We start from the raw sequence: 23,836 nt of genomic DNA, 5'->3' as shown, positions 1-23,836 counted from the left end.
CATAACCGTTTCGTCTATCGATAATTGTTAGAGCTATTGCATGCGATCGATATCTTAAATTTCTTTCTCTTTCTGGCTGAATAAAATACTAGTTCTTTCAACGGTAGTTTTAAATTAAAAAGATCATAAATACCGATTTCCGAAACGGTTAGGTCTTCTAGTGTGACCATTCTTGGTTTTAGCAAATAGACCAAATCCGAAACTAGGTTGGGGATAAAATCCAGTTGGCAGCACCGAAAACTGTTTTATTTTCCAACCGCTGCACCAAGTTGGGGCTCTGTTGGGGTTCCGTTGTCTGGCTATCGTGGAGTTCGGACGTGTATGTCAGTGCCATTTGTTTTGAATAAACCGAATTAATTCAACGCGCCGCCCCAAAACTGCATATAAATAGCTCAGCCAGCGTGCAAAATAGCGGGTCGAAAGTCGAAAATTGTTAACAAGTGTGCGCGGAGGCGATTTCCCGTCTATACTAGTTGTTGAAATTATAAAAAAAAAAACACACACACACACACAGCACATAAAAATTGTTGTTATTTTACCGTGTGTGTGGCATTTAAAGTTTCCCGCAAAACGCAAGTTCGTGGTTAGTTGTTGTGGTTTTCAATCCCCCTCCAGATCAGCTCCCCACCCAGATCCCAGTTGTGCCAACAAGAAAGTCCTGATTTCCCGGCCAGTGCATCGCTAATTTTTAATTAAATTTTTAAATATTTTAAATTTTCAATTCAACACACACTGCTTACCGAATGTCCGAAAATAAAGGCATCATGCTGGCCAAATCAGTTCAAAAACACGCTGGACGTGCCAAGGAGAAGGTGAGTTCTGTTGCAGCCACGACAACCCCCCCCCCCCCACCCATGTGCTCTGGGAAGGTCACTTAACTGTGCATCATCCACCACCCATCAACCCCCCCCCCTATGTAGTGTAATTCTTGGTGGGAGACTACATTCCAGTGGTGTCCCTGTCCTAGTTTCTAGCTGGGTCAACGCCAGAGGCAGGTACTTTATGGATTCCAGCTCAGAATCTCAAGAGGAGCTTCAAGATACTATATCTATTACCATTATTTAGTTTTTTAAAAGGCCTCCTATATGGTTCCCCCCCCTGACACCTGTCTTCATTTCTGGGATTTCCATTCATGAGATGCCTTACTGGCCTTTCTACCTTTCTTCCTCAGTTTTTCATCTTTCCGCCAATGCGTTCAAGTGAAAGTTTTGTTGTTTCTTTACCCCCCACCCCTCCTCCCCCTCCCCTTGTTGTTGTTTAGTTAATAAAATTGTACTACTTGCAACCAATACGTTCGAAAATGTCAATAAAGTGGCCCAAAACAGACCAAGCTGCTCTTAAAAACTGGTTTTGGAGATGCCTTCACTTCGGTTCGGATCGGCGCATTCCAAGATCTTCCCCAAAAATGCTGTAATCTTGGCCAGCTACTAGGCTACTATTCCTCTCTCTCTGTCTCTCTGTGTTGGCATTTGGAGCTGATTTCTAAAGTTCATTGGTATTAGCCCCCCCTCCCACAACCTGTGCTCGTGTTGGTCATTAAACTTGGAACCAAAAATTCCTTCTCGAAATGTCAGGTTTTTCAAGAAGATACTTAGAGTTTTAGCTTCAAAATCCGCTCTAGAATATTTCATAATTATCTTTTTTTTTTTTGAAATTTATTTTTACACAAAATGTGGCTCTCTGGTTTTTTGGGATTTTTAGATTCGCATCGGCGATGTGCTCAATTTTTCAGAGAAAAGTTTGTCGCATACTACAGATACATAGATACATTTTTTTGAGGTGCGTCGCGGCAACAAGTTTTTCTTTATTTTTCTTTTTGGCTTTTCCCAGTCAGTCAGTTAGGCAGACGCATGAAAATGTCGCTGTCGGCGTGTAGCTTTTCCTGCCTGCCTGCCAGTCAGTCTTTAAATAGACTGGCTTTTGTTTTATAACTTTACCAATACTTTTCTTAGCTTTTCTTTTTTTTTTTGTTTTTTGCAAAATGAAAGAAAAGAAAAAGAAAAACTTATAATCATCAGAAAAAAAAGTAAAAATTTCGCCCGCACTGTTTCCCCGGCTATTTGGCTTTCTGGCTATTTTTAACAAAAAACCAGAACAGCTGCCAAAATGTGCCATCCTCCGCTGGGGGGGGGGGGGCTAGTATAGCCCCCTAGTCTTAGACCCGAGATACAGTGCAATAGCACCGATTGACATTTTATTGGCAGTCTTCGATCGAAACTCAAACTTGCCTGTTGCATATTGAACTTCTCTTGTTGCATGCCACCTAAATGTCGGCATTTATTTATAAATCGAAGCACTCTCTGGCATTAAAAGTCAATGCGAATTTCGTTGTTAATTTACTAGAAATTCTTCAACGATAAATTTAGACGGAAATTGAGGGCTTGCAGATCGTCCAATATCTCCAAATATTAGTATCTACAAGATATTGTTTAGAGTTTAAGATATCAGATATTTTTTGGGCTGAAATACGTGGAAACATTTAGCGGCTGACTTCAAGAAGACTCTGAAAATTCACATGTTTATTGTTTAACTGACACTGCAGTTTGTAATTCTAGATACAGATACAAGATACAAGATACATGTGTATATATAAGTACGATTAAATATCAAGTTCTTTAGTCTGCCGAGGGGGTTACGCCCTCTTTTTTTTTGTTGTCCAGAGGGGCGTTTACAAAAGTGCTGACCACCAAATAGCTCTTATTTAGCTTTTTATTCAATCGAGCGTGGAAAAAAGATACAGATAGACAGATACAGATACAAATGGAGATGGAGAGTTGGAGCTTAAATAATGCCATTGATATAACACTATAAAGTGTTCAATTATTGAAATTGCCAGCAATCGGAGATGAAAGTGAAGGAAGAGAAGGCACTTCAAGTAGCTTTTGTGACACGTTGATTGCATAACAATCCCCATTACTTCACAACATCTCAGTTTGTCTCATTAATGCACAATTGTGCAGTTGTTTGGAAATGAAATATTAATATTCCACAAGCTATATATAAAATAGAAAAGGGAGAGTTCGAAGTTCAAGTAATGGTCTTGAAACTGGAGGGACTAGGAGGCTTCTATGTATTTCAGTTTGTTTCTAAAACTTAAAAGTTTAAACTTTAAAAACACACAGAAATCCCAAAGAAAAACAAACTAATTTCTTTTTTTTTGATTTCTTTGGAAAATGTGCGGCCTGCAAGGTCAATTACTGTTCGTGCCACACACACGCACACACCATACGGGTCGTATACGTAATTTTTTATTAGCTCACTCACTCAGCAGACACTCTCGCCCGCCGATTTGATAATCAGAAATCGAACCGAGTCTTGATATACTCGATGAGGCAGACTATCACCTTGGCCACTTAATGGCAATATTTCAGAGAGTTCTATAGAGTTGGACTTAAGGAATTTCATGAATTTCATAGAAGTTATGGGAGGTTTTAAGAGGTAAGGGTAGTAGACTTGTAGAGAGACCTATTTATATTAAAATTAATTGGTATTCATATGAATCTTGGCTTTTATTAGGCTTTCAAGCTATTCCAAGTAAGAATATTATGTATATTTTGTGAGGTTCTTAAAGTATAAGGGCTTTTATGTAGAGTTTTTTCCAAGATCAGTAATTTCTGAGTATTATATTCAACTTATTTTAATAAAAAATTTCCATTTATTTCTTGAATATTATCAGAAAGATGGGATGTTATTAGATAGTGTGGATAGTACACCTTATTCAACTCTAAAGATACTTTCTTTATAAGTAATTTTCAACAACTTCTTATGAATACATTTTTGAGAATACTATATAGTTTTATTTAAATATCTATGAGTAATAGTATGCCCCTTTAAGTATTATCTCTTAAAAGTACCATATTTGCAGTAATTTTAAGAAAAATTCTAAGAGTCTGAGACCTATGAGTAATAATTAGTGGTAGCTTAAGAATACTGATATATATGTTAGACCCCGAAATAACAGATCCATGAGTTATTAGGTTAATATTATATTAGTTTTTAATATTATTAGTTATTATATTATATATAATATATATGTATATTATATATATTCCTGCTGCTAAAACTCTCATGATACTCCAGAAACAAGCTTGGTATATTTTTATTTGGGATATTTGAATTCCTATAAGGAATTCTATTCTATAATTTCTAAATAAAAACATGTTTTTTTATTAATTATAAATCTGAAAATATAAACACTTATATTTCCATTGCCTGCTTTTAAGGGCAACTAAAAGTGGCATTGCAAAAAAGAGTCGAATTTTACCGTTTTTTTGAGTATAATAATATTGGAAAAAAACCTTTACTTTGGTAAATATTCAATAAAATTTTTTAAAAATAAATAATTAATTAATTAATTAAAACAGCGCCCTCCTCCTCGATTCTCATAGGTTGCACTTAAGCAGGCCCCAAAAATCGGAAAAATCGTGTTTTTTTTTGTAGGTGGTGGTTGTTGTAGATTGTTGTAGATGTTGTTGTAGTAGGTTGTTGTTGTTGTACTTTTTGTTGTTGTTGTAGTTTTTGTTGTTGTTGTAGTTTTTGTTGTTGTTGTAGTTTTTGTTGTTGTTATAGTTTTTGTTGTTTTTGTAGTTTTTGTTGTTGTTGTAGTTTTTGTTGTTGTTGTAGTTTTTTGTTGTTGTAATTTTTGTTGTTGTAATTTTTGTTGTAATTTTTTTCTTGTAATTTTTTTTGTTTTAATTTTTTTGTTGTAATTTTTTTTTGTAATTGTTGTTGTAATTTTTATTAATAAAAAATTTTTTTTTTTCAATTTTTTTTTAAATTTTTTTTTATTATTTTTTTTGTTATTTTTTTTTTTTTTTATTAATTTTTTGGTTTTAATTATTTTTCTAAATTATAATAAAAGCCACAACTGTGGTGTTTTTGAACATAGAACCTTTTTTCAAAATTTGTATTATAAGAAATTATTTTGATAATGAAGCTCCTGTGGCCAACTATATCCAATATCTGCAGTTTAAATACCATACGATATTCTTTCAACTTATTTTTAACAGATTTTAAGGAATTAGAAGGATTTAAGGTATATATAAGAAAGGAATTATAGGAAAGGATGCTAATATATTTATCTCTTTGTAGTATCTCTGTGGAGATCTCTATTTATTAGAGATCTGCTATATTAGTGATAGGTATTACTTACCTGAGTATCCTATTTCCTATCCTAACATGTCCTATTTCAAGTAATTTTGATAATATTTTGAGGAATTGGAGATCTAAGAGTATTATTTAATATTATCTGAAGTATACTTGTATACCTGTTTACCCCAGAACCAGTGGTCTCTGAGTAATAGTATTATCTTAGATAAACCCATATATCTGAGGTATCTCCACTCCCCTGAACACGAGTCTCTTGCTCTATGAGTTATGGCTAGTAAATAACTAAGTATACAGATATATCTCATATATGTACCTCCACCTAAAATAAACCTTATTATTCATAAAAAAAAAACTACACGACAAGTCACTCAAGTGTCTAAATAAATTCTTAAAAAATGTTTTCATTAAAAAGCCGAGACGGAGACAAGTCTGATGAGAGAGTACTGCCTTTAGTAGTTACCTGTCTGACCCTCAATCCCCCCCAGCTGCTGCTCCAATTTCAGACCCAGTCGGATATATATCTAGTTGTAGGAATATATAATGCATGAGCATCTCGAGACTGTGTCAGAGGGAAAAAGTGCAATTGTAGGAACGTGTCGGTGTCGGATTTAATTCATTATTTGTGTGCGGAAATGGGTAGGGAAATGGAAAATAGAAAAGCCAGTGCTATGGGGAGTAGAACAAAAGATCGGGAAACAGATCCCAGCTGCAGATACAGATACACACGCGAGACAAATAAAAATAAAAAATATAAAAAAAAAGCAAAATACTTACTCATAGGAGGGCATGGGAACCCACTTCTCACAGTGTCAGTTAGTCAACTGGTTATAATTATTATTTTTTTAAGGTGTCTTGGGATGGAAAACTGGTTGGCACTTGAAACTGCGCTTTAACTTATGCAATCATTACTAAAAATATAATTTAATATAATTTCTAAAAATTTAAATATAAATGGAAATGCAAGTTATGAGGGTGCTGGATCAGCAAATTGTTTCAAGAGAGAGAGCTGATATATATATATATTTTGTAAGCCATTTTTTAGCTATTTCAGCTTAATTGTTTCGTTCTCATTTTTTGTATTTTTTTTTGTATTTTTTGTGGAGCTTGTTACGCTCAAATGAATCTCCCTCCCCCCAGGTGCTGGTGCTAGTGGGCCATTAGCATGGGAATTAGCATAGATCTGGGTTTTCGGAGGGGCCAGCTCAGGTTGGGCAACCTTGAAGCTGCATTTTGTTGCAATCAGGGACAATTGTTACCCACCGCAGCAAGTGCACTCACAGATGATGATGATGATGATGATGATTTCCCAGTTAATTTCAATGAGGCTTTCCAAGGGGTCGGATTTAGTGACTTTTTCAATGTCAGTTGCATAATTCTCAGCCAGTTCATTTTGAAAATTGCATTAAATGGAATCTCAATTGAGTTGAAAAATCATCCAAATATTATATAGAAATAAAACCACAAAACTACAAACTATATCGTCTGTGAAATGGTTTATTTTCTTTTGAAAAATATTTCCAGCTTTTCGAATCAACTGGAAAATTTTGTAAATATTTTCGCTGGCAGCTGCATGGGTTTGTAATTAAAAGTTCAGTTCAGTGACTTGCCTGTGGCCACAATACACAGTGAGAAACAAAAGGCCACTCGGCATGACGTGTTTTTCCCTTAAATACAAACTCATTCCCCTTATCTTCCAGATTTGCCCATTTTTTGGCCTCTTGGCTGATAAGAAGCCTTGAGGCCTCATGGTTCATGTTGTTCTGTAATGGAATCTTATCGGCCCAGATCGTGTTTGGTCGGCAGGTTATGCAATGGACTATATATTATATATCTCAGCTAGATCGAACTCTAATGCCCAACGATCTTGACCCATTTTCCACGTTCCAGTGATCATCACTAACCGTCACGTGCCATAAACTATACATTTTATTCAAATCACGTGCTCTAATGGCCAGAGAGCACTTGGCATTCCAATGCTAAGTATCTGAGTATCTGAAAGATACTGCCGACCAGTGCTAAGTACTGGCTCATGATTTGACCGGAATTCACAAATATATTGGCAACGAGAACACTTAGTGGCTGTATCTTTGTGTCTGTCTAGTAGTTTTCCCAATGACTTGTGATCGATTAGCACGAATATCTGACTTGTGTAACCCAGAAATAAGATATATAATGTAGAAGGGCAGACTACAGAGTCTAGAGACTCTACAGATTCTATATAGACTATGAATTATTTTTATTTGTTCGTATACCTCCTCTAGAGTCTGAAATCTAGACACTTTGAAAAATTACATAAACAGATAATAATAATAACTGCACACATACTGCCACTGGAACCTGTAGCCATGCAAAAGTATCTGTGAGATACGCAGTTGAGACAAGCTTGAATAACTGTCGCGACGGAAGCCAAGTGTAGCTTTTTATTTATCTGAGAATTGCCATAAGAACCTGTCTCTCGAATATCCGGTTGAGAGTTTTTTTTTTTGGCTAAAAAGGAGTATCTAATAGATACTCTATATATTAGTGAGAGATACACTTGTGGCCTACTTGCAGTTGCCAAACGAAAACGAGGTTCAATTAAGGCAATTATCATAAATATTCCATTTGAATTCATAGCTGCAATGATCTGAAAATAGCCACTGAAAGCTATAATATCTATGAGATACTCAGTTCTAAAATCTATGTATCTGTTAAACCCGTTTTTTTGGGGTTAAGATTTCTCTACTAATTAGCGCATAACTCCCCAGATTCCCCAGACTCCCCAGAAATTTTCTTTCGGGCCAAGACTTTATGGTTAATGCTAATTGATAAATCACATGACAAGAAGACGTACATATTAAGTATGAAATAAATATTAGTTTTCTATCTGACATCTGGCTAGTAGCTAGTAGCTAGATACACCCTTTCCAAGCCCCCCTTTCTGTATATATCTCCCCATTCCTACTCTCTTCAAACTTTCTACAAACGAGTTTCACTTTCCACTTGCCGCCTGAGCCGATTTGGCCAAAGAAAGCGCTCCAAGAAAGATACGATTATGCAAAGTGGGTAGGGGGAGGGGTGTGGGGAGGGGAGAAGGGGGATCTGATATCGTTTATTGATCAAAGTTGCGTAATCTTTTGAATATGATTTACATATGTAAGCCAGAACTCCAGCACTCTCTATAGTGCTTCCTAGAGATCACAGGTTCCCAGTCATATGACTCTATAGAGTCTATAGATCTTTCTCGGGGTTTGGGGGTTGCTTTACTTATCCAGAGGGGGGGTACAGATATAGTATCAAGTGAAAAACCGGTTACTGCCCACAAATAATTTTTCGCTGTCATCATCGGCGAGTCAATAAGCTCCGCTAACCAAACGGGCCAACAAGTTCCAACTTCCAACAAAAAAAAAAAAAAATAGTAATAATAATATGTACTTTTGTGGTAATGGGTTAGGTCTTTTGCAAAAAAACAAGATACAGATACATAGATACAGACTGGTCTGTACTGTGCTGTGCTGTGCTCCCTCGACCCCACTTTTCTCCATTTCTCTGGCACATTTTTCTCTTTCTCCTTTTCTCAGTTTCTACAAGTTTTTCACAATTGTTCTGCTCTGTACTTGCAGATACTTGCTACAAACCTAGGGTGTAGCTACAAGATACAAGATACAAGATACTAGATAGCTCTGAGATTTAAAAAAAATTTCATAAATTATTTTAGAAAGTAAAAGCACGTTTAAAGCCAAAATTTGAATAACAAATTAAGAGACACGAGCTCGAGCTTTGTTATTATTAGAAATAGAGAGTATTAGTGGCTTCGATATAGTGCCAGAGACTTGTTGCAACTGCCACTGTGCCACCGACTGTGCATTCTTTTCAACTGAAAAACTGGGCCAACGTCTGCTTATGGCCAAAACGTACATGTAGACTTAACTCTTGTTTTGTTTGCACTTCGCTGAACGTTCCGATTCATTTCATTCGATTATTTGTTGCATTTGTTGCAAGTGGCAGATACAACATCTGTGTGGCTGGATGTTGTCATCCAAGCATCCCACACAGCATCCCCCACGCCCATGCCATCCAAAACAAGGCATGGAGGTCGTTCATGGCCCAGACAGAGAAACTGGTTGGAAGAAGTTATCCAAAAGATAGGCCCACGTTTGGTAATCCAGACTCCTCCTCCTCCCCAGAGATTGATGAAAAGTGACCCTATGGTGACCCAATATCGCACATGTTGCATGCCCAATAGATACACACTCTAGTATGGATATATATATGTATCTAAACCCCCTATATAGACTATATATATATAGATATATAGACCTGTCTAGGCGCACAAATATGATTTTTGGCAAGAGATCTAGAGAGAGAGGCCCGAGATACCGACTATCTAGAGTGGGCCGAGAGATAGAGAGACCCGCCTTCGAGTGACAAATATGCAGAGGCAGCCGCTCTATAGATACTACTATATATATAAGACTATATATACGCACCTCTAAATATACAAAAAAAATATTCAGAAATTACCAAAGAAATGTGTGACGCAAACGGTGACAGGCTGGGAGAAGCCACAGAAACGGAAGTGACCAGCCGCAACTGTCCTTGTTGTTGGCCATTATAGAGCTACCTGCTGATAAGGCTTTAAGTATTGCCAACTCCCACTCCACTAACTGAGTCTTACAGACCTGGCCATACTAGGGAAGGTCTCAATTACAAAAATGGTCATTAAAATCATAAAGTCTTAGCGTGGCGGCAACCAGTTTCTTGGCCAAGACAGCTCTCTAGTCTTGGCCATAAAAGGTAACTGCACTCTCGGGCCTCGGGCCCAAAATGTAAGCCATTCAATTGCCGGCCACTAGTCAATAAAACACTTGTTAGCATTTTGAATAAATCAACCGATAAGATATGCTAACTTGTAGGGCCTTTTGGCCGACAAACTTGTCGGATACTTGGCCCCATCTGCGTGCCACATGTCGCGGCCCCATTTGACAATCCATCATAACGGGTCTTAAAAAACCAGTGGTCATAACCAGTGGTTGCCCTCGGAGGAAGTTCAACTTCCAGATATATATATATATATATATATGTATCTGAGGTATATACATATATGTGTCTAATTATCTGAATCTGCCGCAAAATTCAATTAGGCAACTTTGTTATCTGGTTGTTGCTTTTGTTTCTTGGCCAGCTCTGATAGGAGGAGGAGGAGGCTAAATATTTGGCTAGAATTCTGTTGGCAAATAGATCATTTTTGCTGCTTATCGGCGACTATCTAGCTGGTGTTCTAGACTCTAGAATATTGCGTATACGCACAGATGGCCGGCCAAGACGGGTGAGGCGTGGGTGTTGTTGGTCTGGAAACTGTTACAAGGCTGAAGGTGATGGCCTGTAACTTGTTTCAGCCTCTGGGCCATATTTCCTGTCAGTTCTTCTTTAATTGGTTGTTGAAAGGCCATTAAGTGCCAGAACAAAAAGAGGCCTAAAAGGTCAGAAAAAAAAACAAGATTCTTAACCCAAATGATGACAACGGCACTCTAACAGACTCTTGAAAAATAATGATATATGGCTTATATCACTTAACTTGTACCTCTTGTATCTTGTATCCTAAAGATTCTACAAAATCTTGGAAAAGTGGATCGCACTGCCGATGAAATCTTCGACGATCACCTAAACAACTTCAACCGCCAGCAGGCGAGTGCCAACAAACTACAAAAGGAATTCAATAACTATATACGATGTGTTCGAGGTATAATAATGATTTTTCAACTCAATTATAATTTAATATATATGCTAATTCTATATATATAGCTGCACAAGCCGCCTCCAAGACACTGATGGATGCCGTTTGCGAAATCTACGAGCCACAGTGGAGCGGATACGATGCCCTTCAAGCACAAACCGGAGCCTCGGAGAGCCTGTGGGCGGACTTTGCGCACAAATTGGGGGACCAAGTGCTCATACCCCTCAACACATACACAGGCCAGTTTCCAGAAATGAAGGTATCCAGAATATAGTTAGTCTCTTTAGTAAATAATATTACTAACTTTTATAATTTTTTTTGCAGAAAAAAGTTGAGAAACGCAACCGGAAGCTGATTGATTATGATGGACAGCGTCACTCGTTCCAGAATCTGCAGGCCAATGCCAACAAGCGTAAAGATGATGTCAAGGTGAGGTCTTTACATTATCCTTTAAGATTATATAATTAAGGATATATATCCCCTGAAGCTAACCAAAGGACGTGAACAGTTGGAGGAAGCCAGACGCACTTATGAGATTCTGAATACGGAACTGCATGATGAACTGCCAGCTTTGTATGATTCGAGAATACTGTTTTTGGTTACCAACTTGCAGACCCTATTCGCCACAGAGCAGGTCTTTCACAATGAAACCTCCAAGGTGGGTTCTCCTATATAATTCTCTAGACTATATAGATACTTATATCTTGTATGGCTATCCAGATTTATTCGGAACTGGAGGCTATTGTCGATAAGCTGGCCACAGAATCACAGCGCGGATCAAATACCCTACGCAAGCAAACTAGTAAGTCTACATCATCATATTCTATATATATATATATATCTGATAAGAGATATCTTAACAGGCAATGCCATCAAGACATCCAGTCCAGTGCAGTCGCCGGTAAACAAGCTCAACAACGCCAACATCAACAGCAGCAACTACCAGAATCAGATTACCACCAACGGTGGCTCCAGTCTGGCCAACAGCCGTAAGTCCATAGGGCCTATATAGTCCTTTAATCCTCTATATGATATATATAGTATGAGGATGATCCTAAGTACTTTATGTTATTTATTGATTTTTTTATTTTTCTGCTTTCCTTTTTTTTTATTTTTTAAACAAAAATTATAATCATTATAAATTGCTCAAAACTGTACAAACCAAACCCATAAACAAATCCATTAAAGTTTAAAATATATTTCTGAAATCAATGTACAAAATATCCAAAAAAAAAAAAAAAAAGAGCTCAATATTATACACAATATATAGAATATATATACCTACTATATTATATAAAATATCTGCACTATACTATCTGCATATACTCTAAAGGAATAATGATCTAGTTTTTGGCAATTTATATGAAAAATTTTTGTTTTTTTTAACTAATTTGTGTTAACCTTTCGAGTTTTTTGAACAAATTTTGAAACTAAAACACGATCTGGCGATGCGAAAACATTCCATTTGTAAATAATGGCTATCTGGGCTGGCTTATAATATAATATATATAGATAATATATATAGATGGCGATGGGTAATCCCTCCCAGCAGCACTCCCTCCTCACCTTGTAGAGAGATGAGTTTGGATGGAAGCCATGGAAGTGCGATACTACGAATGGAATGTTGCATGTTCCATAATGCTATGATTGAGTTCTCAAGACCCCTTGAGGCCCTAACTTGCATGTCCTTTGCAGTTTTTGATTTGATTTTTATTTTTATTTTTTGATTTTTAATCCTTTTTTTGTTTGGAATGATGCTAACCACACCACAAAAAAATAACCAATCGATACACTCGTCAATCAACAATATCACAAAAAAAAACAATAAAAAAAATACTATAAAAAATAAAAAATAAAAAATCGAAACACATGGGATTATATGACAACAACAATTAGCAACATCCACCAACTCGTCGCTGCAAGAGCCGAGATTTGATTCAGTTTCTTCAACACCAGAACCGTCTCCGACTCCGGATTCCCCAACAGCCTCGAAGCCCAGTAGTAGTCCCACGGAAAACGGTGCAACCGCAAAGCCAGTGGAGCGTCCCGAGCTGACAGGTCTGAACGGATCAAGTGGCACCAAGACCAGCACCACCACCACCCAGACCTCGCCCAGCACGGAGGAGCCAGTAACCGCAAAGGCAGTGCCAGCTGGGGACTTGGCACTACCACCAGCCGTGGCACCACCACCAACACCCCAAGTGAACGGCAACAACAATGAACCACCCACCACCCCCCATCCCACAGTGGCAGGTGCAAAGGAGGGTGGCGGTAAGCAGCCGAAGGAACTGCCAACCACCAACAGCAATGCCGAGGCGGCGGCTGAGGCGGCGGCCAACAATGGCAACTCGATCGAGGAGCACAAGCAGAAGAAACTAGGTAATGACACCAAAACAGTCACCCAACCGACAGACACAGTCACCCAGCACTTAGTTACATCTACCGATCCAGATACAGATACAGATACCAAATCAGTAAATACCGATAAAGATACTACCAATACCAGTCAGAGCACAGTCACAGATCCAAGTCCAAGTCAGAGCATTAGACCCATAGTTAATAGACACAGCGGTAATAAGGCTAATAAGAATCCGTTCGAGGAGGACGAAGATCGCATCTACGAGGTGCCCGCTGGTGAGTAAACCTCCAGAAACGAGTCCACTGGGTGCCCGCATACGTTGTCTATCTCTGTAGTCACTATCTCTCTACTCTCTATCTCTGTCTCTCTATTTGCATCCTTTAAGTCTCTAGAGGATCAAAAAATCTAATCCTATTGTAAACTAAGCTTAGTTCTTTGTGAGTGTTGTTTGGCAGGCCTCACCATTGGATCCTACTCATCTCATTTCCTCCTCAGACCCAATGGGCCTGTGTACACCATCTATCACCTGGTATCTCGCTAGTTAAGGTTTAAGTCCAGGGCTGGTGTCCTCCCACAAGTATGTAGGTTGTACAATTATCCTAGAGAATAAGCCACATCAAACCACATCGCATGCACGTTAGTTGCCTACTATCCCCCTGCTATCCAAAGACTAACTAACCACTTCGCGTATGAAAGCCTAACTAACCCATGTTCTGGCCAGGATTGCGTTCTAGTTGCGTTCCTTTTGCGTTCGTTTGTCTACTAAACACGGATGTACTACACACCAAGCCAAGATCCATGTCCTTAAGTCTATATATATTCTATATTTTTTTTATCCAAAAAAATAGATGCCAACACCGCTGACCTGCCGGCCGGCGTGCTCTACCGCGTCAAGGCCACCTACGGCTACGTCAAGGAGGATGTGGACGAGCTGAGCTTCGAGATCGGTGACATAATTCGCGTTATTGAGTACGACGATCCCGAGGATCAGGTAAAGTCATAGGGTTTCGACCCTCTAGAGTCTATGGTACTATATTCTGGCAGATTGGCAGAACTATAGTCTGCCCGGATATAGCTTTGAAACTTCGGATATCGAAGATAAATCCTTCCTTGAGCTTTGCACGCGCTAGTCTCCCCCTCCGCGCCAATATGCAGACCTCGGCACTTCCTTTCTTTATTGAGAGCAGTTCTTTGTTGCCAATTTGCAGGAGGAGGGCTGGCTGATGGGTCAGAAGGAGGGCACCACCGAGAAGGGACTCTTCCCCGCCAACTTTACGCGTCCCATCTGAGCGGCCCCCGTAACGGAGGAGCACAGGAGCACAGGAGCAACCGAGCAAGCAACGAACCAACTTTAAAACCAACAACAATTATATTTAAAAAAAAAAAAAACCAACACACAGTTTTCGAGTGGAGATCCTCCTCCCAATTTACATTTCGGCCAAATTTTTTCAATGTGAGCGCTGCTTCAACTTTTGTCCATTTAATAAATTCTTGTTTTTGTGAATTGTATTCTTGAAATTAGCAATCTTTTGATTGATTGTTAGGCAGTGCTTCCAACTAAACAAAAAAAAAAAAAAAGAAAATCTATTTAATTGTTAACAAGAGAACCACAAAAAACAAAGGTGAAGTCTAACACACAGATGATGATGAGGAGGTATATATTTTGAAAAGAATGTTTCAAACATTATTTTTTAGTTCTAAGTTGATCAAACAAAACAAAACAAAATCTAATTATACATACACATACATATATTATTTGTTAATCATATTATTGTGCTCATAATTAATGCGAACAAAGTGTATCTAATTTGTAATTTGTTGAAAGGACATTGAACCACAATTTGAAAAAAAATCGCATATCACTCGAAAGCCAGAAGAGTAATTGTTAATCCATAGGATGTCTTTAATGAGAAGAGCCTGAACCTTTTATATGTGTATTTTGAAAATATTTAGTACGAGTTTTTTATAGTCAATTGATTGTATTTTTGGGGTGATACTAAAAACAAACAAAATGGCCAGTTGAAATTTATCTTTTGGGCGTTGCCTACCAGTTCTCCCCCTGAGTTTTTGAAAATCGTTTTTCAAGTAACCACTATTAACGTCTAGCTATTATTTTTATTTTAATTCGTAATTTGTGTAACTTTTGTTTTTTCTTAATTATCGTCAGAGAGAGACTCGAACTAGCTTCAGCTTTATAACACGAACACAATCCAATAGTCACTAACCGATCGATTCGATGTTTTTTATTTTAACTTGATTGTAAATCGCATACGAAACCCGAAATAATTGTTTACATTTTGCACACTGTAAAGTTATTTTAATTTTATTTAATTTAATACCTATTTATCGCATGAACATATTGAACAAATGATAATAATTTACAGAAATGCAAATAAAACATAGATTAAATAAAATTGTGTGTCGTTTTTGGATTTGGCGGGTCCTATGAGACATTTTCCAACACTATATTAAAAGTCTCTTCAAGAAATTTCTATATTGGAGTATGCCAGTGGATTGGATAATCGCAAATAAATGTTTTTCTATTAAAAAGAAATAAAATTAGGGGGAGAAAAGCTTAGGTAATGAGCTATAACCACCGATTATCGTTATTTTTTTACCCGGTTCATATTGCCCGTCCCGTTTCAGGAAAACTATCGATAGGAACAATCGCCCGACTTAGTGATGGGTTGCCACAATTTTCAAAAATATCGATGCATCGATGATACCATTTTCCATCGGTGTATCGATGCTTCTCCACTCTAGTAAAGTATACGGTCGTGCGTCAAAAAGCGAAAAATGCAAAATTAAATATGTTGTGAGTAGCGAGAAATGCAAAATCGAATATGTTGTGAGTTACGATCGAGAATCCCGTCCCCTCGACCACCGATCACCCATCAGCGACCTCCGGTATCCCCTGGGCGGCCGTCCAAAGATTTTTGCTCGCCCTGAAAACCGCTGAAAACTAGTGTAAAGTGCGCTTTTCGACCCAATTGCATGGCCCGGTGGTCATTAATAGGTTGATACCGACGTAATTGTTAAACAATCGCATCGGCGAATCGTGTGGTTTTGCGGATTGCTTTTCTACCCAAAATTTTTTCATGCTCGTTTTTGGCCTCGCCCGTCGTCGTCGTCTGTGTGTATTCGTTTCGCCGATAAAGCAGTGCCCGATAGCGGGTGACAACACTGCATGCGCACTGCTTGCCGGAGGAAAACACCAGCTACCGAGAGGAGAAAAAAAAGGCAGATTTTTTTTTTTTTGCAAAAAGTTTGCACGTTTGTCGCGGGGTGGTGGGTTGCCGCCTGGTGTGCGATATATATTTTCGATTCTAGCTCTCGGTTCTGTGTCCAGCTAGCTAGCAATAATATTACAAAAAAAAAAACTGAAAACGGGGTTAAGCTAAAAAGGGGTTTTTCCGTCGGGGGGGATGGGGATGAAGGTGGCCTGACGGCTGACGGATTGTGGGTGGTTGGGATGGTCGTGTGTTTACCTTAGCCAATATGATGATTTTCCGATGACTATGATGATAATGATTATAATGATTATGAATTTGCCACAGAATAACCATATTATCAAGCGTTATTATTATCTCTTTGTCTTTTTACTTGCAGTTCCACTGCATACAGAAAAATAAACAAATACAAGAAGCATAAAGTATGCAGAAAATTAAATACAAAAGGAGCCACTAAGTGTTTCGTGTGAAATCAATTTAAAAAAGTTCGTCGTCGTCGTTGTCGCCGTCTCGTACATACTTTTACGTTCAATTTTTACCAATTATACACTACAATATGAATATATAAAAAAAATATTGTCATAATTTTTCATACGACAACAACAACAACAACAGCAACAACAACAAAAAAAAATTTATAATAATACAATACAAGTCAAAGTTTGTAAAGAAAGAAAAATAATAATAAAAAGCACCAGTAAACCAACAACAACAACAACAACAACACGTTCCTTAAAACTAATGTTTTCCAAAAAAACCGCAAAAAAACCGACTAATCGTAATGCTTTTGAAATTAGTATAAGAAACTAAAAAAAAAAACCCCGAAAACTTTGATAAAAAAAAAACAAAGAAATTAATGAACTTTTTCGAGAAAAACAGATACTTTTTTGTATGACATATAGTGGCTAGAAGATATATATATATTACTAAGGGGACATTCTGGAAACAACACCTTGTTGGAGAATCCCGCCTCCGTCAGATATATATGAGTAAGTAGAGCTCTCTCCCTGATATAGAATCTCTGCCCCACTGTACATAAACTAGACTTTCCGATAAGACCAACCATAGCTTTGGGGTCTAGTGACTAATATGCTGGTATTTCCGATCCAGGATGAACTCCAGAATAGTGCCACTTGATGGAACTAAATGCCCAGTAGCCTTTAAAGTCATCTAGAGATTACGGAGACAAATCAAATGTTATCTTTGGAGAGGTTTATCATGTGCATATAGAGTAGATAAGGTAGATATATCTTTTACTTTCCAAGTGGCATGATATATCTGGCGGGGTATTGCTAAAAACCACTAGAATGCGCCAATTCGGTCCCCTTCGGGCTGCTAATTAGATTTTGTGGCTTTGCTCAGTTCTTTAGGTTCTCCCCCACCCCAAACCTAATCCTGGGCCATAGCCGGTCTAGACCTAGACCATGACTTCTCTAGTCGATCTCTCCAATCACTGATTTCCATTCCTGTCATCGAATACTCCTCAGACTGTCGTCTGGATGACCATTCCATCGATATGGTGCTTTGGGGAAGAACCTTGTTCCGACCCTGTCCGTGTATTTGGCAACAAAATTGGATTAGCAGGCACTCGATATGGGAAATAAAGTGAACCTATATAGGGGTCTAGAGAACCTATATAGCTATCAAGTCCATGAATGAAGGGTATAACTTTATAAATATATATTTTATAGAGGAGTAAGGTCCAATCTTTAGATGAATCATGTTTTTGTAGAAAATATTAAGCTTTGAGGAAATCTGGTCCACTCTTGGGTGAACCTAAGAAGCCATACATTTACCAAAATCAGCTTTCTGCAATGAACTTGGCCTAGAGGGGCGGGTGTCTAGCGGTTGGTCACTTCCTCAATCTGTTGCCACCTGAGGCGGGTGATCGGTGCATGCGCGCAGAGAGCAGAGGCCCAAGTCCAAACCAAACCCAAAGCCAATGCCATGGACAGAGGAAAGCCTAGGCCTAGGTCGTCGTCATCGACACCCCAGCCAGGTGGAAAGGTATCTGGTGGGGCAGGCAAATATGAAATGTTAATTGCCAGTACGGGACACAACGTGGCGAACTCTCGTCGAGCTAACAACTCGAGTGGTCCGTAGAATCAGTGCCCCAAAATACCATTATTGTTATATAATCAGAGTGATCCTAATGCTTTCGTTACCTCATTACAGATAGTCTCTGGATCGTCGTGGTCGTCGTCGTGTTCGATGTGGTCTTTGTTCATTCGTAGTCATCATTCGCAGCCTCTCCGAGTCACCCAAATCCTATATTGGACATTGGCATAGGACGATCCTCGTATATATATATATATATATCGTAAGCAATAGCCAAAGAGTTACGGGAGCCAAAGTACAAATGCCTCAATCGTAATACCCTGGTGAAGACGGGTATATTCGATCGGTAGTCGGCAGGAAAGGAAAAAAATCGCCCTCCCCCCCCACCACCAACGCAACCAATTAGATTAGGGCTACTACCGGGCTACTGAGGGCTACAGCGAGACAGAGGTGACTGTCCAGAACGAAGAAGGAGGAGGAACAAACCACCCAGCCAGTTACCCACCCACTATACCCACACACACACACATCTATATCTATCTATTCTATACGGAACGGAGCAAGTTGAACGTAGTAGTGGCTACAGTACGCGAAAGCGTCCACAAATCTAGTTAGCATGGAGTGCTGTTTATCGGAGGAGGCCAAGGAACAAAAGCGCATCAATCAGGAAATCGAGAAGCAGTTGCGCCGAGACAAGAGAGATGCACGTCGTGAGCTTAAATTGTTGTTGCTGGGTAAGTGGTTTAATTATAAATTATAAATTATAATTATAATTATATTTTCTTTTTGTTAAAAATCATTCATCACAGGCACTGGCGAGTCCGGGAAGTCAACGTTCATCAAACAGATGCGTATTATCCACGGCAGCGGTTACTCGGACGAGGACAAGCGTGGCTACATCAAGCTGGTCTTTCAGAACATATTCATGGCCATGCAGTCCATGATCAAGGCCATGGATATGCTTAAGATATCCTATGGCGTGGGCGAGCATAGCGTAAGTATTTAAACTTATTGAGCTTGAATATCTTATGGAATACCTATCCTACTTGCCACAGGAACTGGCCGATCTAGTGATGAGCATCGATTACGAAACAGTGACCACCTTTGAGGATCCATATTTGAATGCCATCAAAACGCTATGGGACGATGCTGGCATCCAGGAGTGCTACGATCGTCGTAGGGAATATCAGCTAACTGATTCAGCCAAATAGTGAGTTGCCGAGAGTCCATCCAATGACTTCTACCCGAGACTGAGACTGATACCGAGACTGAAATATATATATTTCATTACTAAATCATATTATCCTTTGTAATACAAACAGTTATCTAAAGGATCTCGATCGTGTGGCTCAACCTGCATACTTACCCACTGAGCAAGACATTTTAAGAGTTCGTGTGCCGACAACAGGGATAATTGAGTATCCCTTTGATTTAGAAGAAATCAGATTTAGGTACAAGCTACACCCCCCAATTAATTGCATGTCTGGTTTTGGTTTCTTGTTCTTAATTCTTAAGATCTTAGTTAGTGAGTGATCTGTTAGGGGACTGGGACTGTGAGACTGTAAGACCGTCTTATAGACTTGGTTGTGGTTCGTTTTATTTTTCAAAATCTGCATGTTAATCCCTTAATAGCTATCTGAGCGACCTGGCTCGCATTGAGCAGGCCGACTACTTGCCCACCGAGCAGGACATTCTGCGTGCTCGTGTGCCCACCACTGGCATCCTCGAGTATCCATTCGATTTGGATGGCATTGTGTTTAGGTATAATTTCCATAATATTAAGCTTTTAATTGCTAAAAAAAAAGGCTATTAACCCTGTATAGGTAATCCAAAGGCTAGTAGTAGAGTATTTTTAATAAATTAATTATGCTTTTAATGCTTATTTTGCTTTTAAAAACTAAATCTTAAGAAACCTACTAATAATATATATCTAATCCTATCCAGAATGGTGGACGTCGGAGGTCAGAGATCCGAGAGAAGAAAGTGGATTCATTGTTTTGAGAATGTGACATCAATTATATTTTTGGTAGCGCTATCGGAGTACGATCAAATCTTGTTTGAATCTGATAATGAGGTAAGTCTTATAAATTATATATTAAAGAAATATTTAATCATTAATATAATATCATCTTTATAGAATCGAATGGAGGAGTCCAAAGCTTTATTTAGAACTATTATTACGTACCCATGGTTCCAAAATTCGTCAGTTATTCTCTTCTTGAACAAGAAGGACTTGTTGGAGGAGAAAATTATGTATTCGCATTTGGTAGACTATTTTCCAGAATATGATGGTAAGTGCCTGAGGTCTGGACCTCTAGTTTAACTAAATGGTTATGAACGTGGATGACTTTTAATGTGGATGACTATCAGGTCCAAAGCAGGATCATGCTGCCGCCAAGCAGTTTGTTTTGAAAAAGTACCTGGCCTGCAATCCAGATCCCGAACGTCAATGCTATTCGCATTTCACCACGGCCACAGGTGGACCTTTCACCTTTAAAATACTATATTAGTTATTGGCCTTTTATTGCAAAACATCATCTGTAGTATTAGTACGCTAGTAGTAGATAAATGCTAGTTATAACATTTTGGAAACATTTTGTTTGGCTTCTCATTCCAACAGGTCCGCAACGAGATGCAATAGCGGCCCGAGAATTTATACTGCGAATGTTTGTAGATTTAAATCCAGATTCCGAAAAAATTATCTATTCTCATTTCACCTGTGCTACAGGTAAGTCCATACAGATAAGGCTATTTACACAGAGTGTGTTGGGGTATTATACCATATATCATTTGCATTTGCTTTTTTTGGCGCCCGAGTGTAGAGTATTGCTAGAGAGATACTACTTTGAAATTGTTAATTTATTGGTAAATATCTTATGTTGGGAAACAGATACCGAAAACATCAAACTTGTGTTCTGCGCTGTCAAAGATACAATTATGCAAAATGCACTTAAGGAATTCAATTTGGGCTAAAAAATAAAAATAAAAAAAGACAATCATGTGGCGAACCAGAAGAGGAACCAGAACTTGCAATGCAAATGAATAATTGATTTGAAATGTATTTCTTTTGTTAATCTTTAAATAAAAATAAATAATTATCCATTTATTTTGTGAAAAGAAATAGTCTCTTTTTTTTAATTCTTTGATATATTTTTAATTTAATTATCTAATAATATTCTATTTTTTTTTCTCATTTAGATACGGAAAATATTAGGTTTGTGTTTGCAGCTGTTAAGGACACGATCCTGCAATCGAACCTTAAGGAATACAATTTGGTCTAAACTGGATTTGGATCAGCAAACTATTTTTGTGATTTTTATACAAACACACACACACACACACACATACACATTCATATAATTCCTTTTTCGCATATTTACTAAATATAAAAAAAAAAGATTTAATAAGCGAGATCGAATGTGGCCGAAAAATAATAAAAAAAAAAACGTTTTAGGCATTAATTAGACCCGAGAAAGTTTCTTTAGTTTGTAACATCAGGAACCGAAACAAAAAACAACAAAAAACAAAAACAAATTGTAGCATAAATAGAGTACTAAAAACTGAGATGATAATATATATACAAGAAACCAACACAACCAACATATATACATTTTAATTTGTCGAGTGAAGGAATAATAATAATAAATGCAAAATCTGATACAAGTACTAAACCAGGATGACAACCGATAGCCCGGCCAGAGCAGTGTTTTTCTATTTTTTTTAAATTAAGATTATGAACCATTTATTGAGTGCAATAGATTCGTTTTATTATTTAAACAATTTTTAATCCAAATCCAAACCATAGTTAAAAAATTATTGTATGGCCGAGTTATTGGTTGTCGTTCTGCATTATTTAAAATAAAAAATTTATTACTTTAGAAACTTTTGTAATGAAAAACACGTACATTTAATCAAAAGCTTAATGAGGAACAACAAACTGAAACAACTTTGTCGTACTGAAGCATAATAGAGCAACATTTTACTAAAATAAACTACAGAAACACAAACAAATTTATAAATAAAAACAAAATTTATAAAAAAAAAAGAAGAAACAATTTTTGCATAAAAAAAAATCCCCCGGAATATATATATTCAAAGAATTATATATGCTAGAAGTTTCTCATAGAATTTCGAGGCATATTGAGGCGTGTATAAAATAAATAATAAATTAAAAACCGATTAAGAAGATTAATGCAGAGAATTAAAAAAAAAACGAAATCACAGAGAAAATACTGTATTTTTTATTAAGCTAAAAACCCCAATAAAATAATATTGAAACTATTGTTTACAGAAATAATTAACTATTACATGCAAGCCGATAATATACAAAAATAATTGAAAATAATTCATAAACGCATATGTAACAATTAATAAATTTATTGATTTTTGTATTGCGGGAGCCCCCCCACCTCCCCTCCCATTCATTGTAAATTACAATTCGTATTAATACAAAAAATATTAAAGATGAATCTGTAACCGAAACGCCATTCTCATGGAGCATCCCACATATATAAATAATAATAACAAAATGTCGATAACCATATATATATGCAACAGCAGCAACATGAAAATCCATGCAACTTATTGATATTTAATCAGAAATCAGAAATCAGAGATCAGATACAGAAATCAGGATAAAGTCGAGTCAGGAAAGGGAAAGTTTTGCTCTCCACGTACTTTTGTTGCCATCAAAATTTCAGTCGAAACAAATTGTTATCAAATATTATATATTGTACGCGGTAGAAACAGTTAAAGTATATAGCTTGATTTTCGTAAATTTTAAATTAACTTTGTTAGTTGTTTGCTTATTTTATAGATCTAATGTATATGCAACAATGGATGCACCTTGCTAAAGCTACATACATCTATGTGGCCAGCCAGGTGTGTCCAATGTTTTGTTTTTGTTTTTATAATTTTAGTTTAATTTAATATATATATTAAATAAAATGATAACTAAATGAGACGCACATCAACAAGATTAAAATAAAAACCATCAACAACAAAACAATTATTTATGTAAAAATCCAAATAAAGAAAATTCTATTCTATCCATATGTGGCAAGAAAAAAAAAACATTAAAAAAAATAAAAACAAAATGAAACGTACATATATGTAAAATAAATATGAAGCAAAAAATGTTTTATATAATTTTTTTTTCCAAATTATTTTTATTTGTTAGTTTTAGTTTATACGGGGCATATATCCTTTCAGCATGGCTTAGATCCTGGAAGAATTGAGAATCCTATAATCGCGCATAACCAAAAACAAAAAAAAAAAGAAAAGAATGAAAATGCATCTTAGTTTAAGTACGATTCAACAGTGTGTTGTATAAAGCTTTAATCCACGTAACCCCATCTAGTAAAA

The 23,836-nt window shown here is 37.3% G+C and overlaps 2 protein-coding genes across 16 annotated transcripts; both read left to right on the top strand.

Moving 5' to 3' along the window:
* Positions 1-253: 253 nt before the first annotated feature.
* Amph (amphiphysin) lies at positions 254-15,598 on the top strand. Of its 7 annotated transcripts, none has more exons than XM_017250758.3 (11): positions 254-583; positions 760-812; positions 10,696-10,831; positions 10,894-11,084; positions 11,150-11,254; positions 11,313-11,483; positions 11,546-11,627; positions 11,689-11,814; positions 12,722-13,459; positions 14,033-14,175; positions 14,393-15,598. In XM_017250758.3, the coding sequence occupies exons 2-11, from the start codon at positions 765-767 to the stop codon at positions 14,471-14,473; spliced, it is 1,821 nt and encodes a 606-aa protein (XP_017106247.2). In that variant the 5' UTR covers positions 254-583; positions 760-764; the 3' UTR covers positions 14,474-15,598. The 7 variants fall into 7 exon arrangements, with proteins under 7 accessions (XP_017106247.2, XP_017106249.2, XP_017106248.2 ...); XM_017250760.3 differs by having other exon boundaries at positions 254-812; positions 12,722-13,204; positions 13,277-13,459; XM_017250759.3 differs by having other exon boundaries at positions 254-812; positions 12,782-13,459.
* A 315-nt stretch (positions 15,599-15,913) lies between these two features.
* Positions 15,914-23,754, top strand: Galphaq (G protein alpha q subunit). 9 transcript variants are annotated; one of them, XM_017250711.3, is made up of 10 exons: positions 15,914-15,999; positions 16,794-17,403; positions 18,590-19,206; positions 19,282-19,466; positions 19,528-19,682; positions 20,105-20,233; positions 20,417-20,546; positions 20,610-20,763; positions 21,093-21,200; positions 21,671-23,754. In XM_017250711.3, the coding sequence occupies exons 3-10, from the start codon at positions 19,089-19,091 to the stop codon at positions 21,751-21,753; spliced, it is 1,062 nt and encodes a 353-aa protein (XP_017106200.1). In that variant the 5' UTR covers positions 15,914-15,999; positions 16,794-17,403; positions 18,590-19,088; the 3' UTR covers positions 21,754-23,754. The 9 variants fall into 9 exon arrangements, with proteins under 9 accessions (XP_017106200.1, XP_070135352.1, XP_070135355.1 ...); XM_070279251.1 differs by lacking the exon at positions 20,105-20,233 and adding an exon at positions 19,795-19,923; XM_070279254.1 differs by lacking the exon at positions 21,671-23,754 and adding an exon at positions 21,363-21,578.
* Positions 23,755-23,836: the final 82 nt, after the last annotated feature.

This window comes from Drosophila bipectinata, chromosome 2R, assembly GCF_030179905.1.
Source record: "Drosophila bipectinata strain 14024-0381.07 chromosome 2R, DbipHiC1v2, whole genome shotgun sequence".
NCBI lineage: Eukaryota > Metazoa > Arthropoda > Insecta > Diptera > Drosophilidae > Drosophila > Drosophila bipectinata.
Note: the sequence above shows the minus strand (reverse complement) of the source record. Positions and strands in the feature narration are given on the sequence as shown.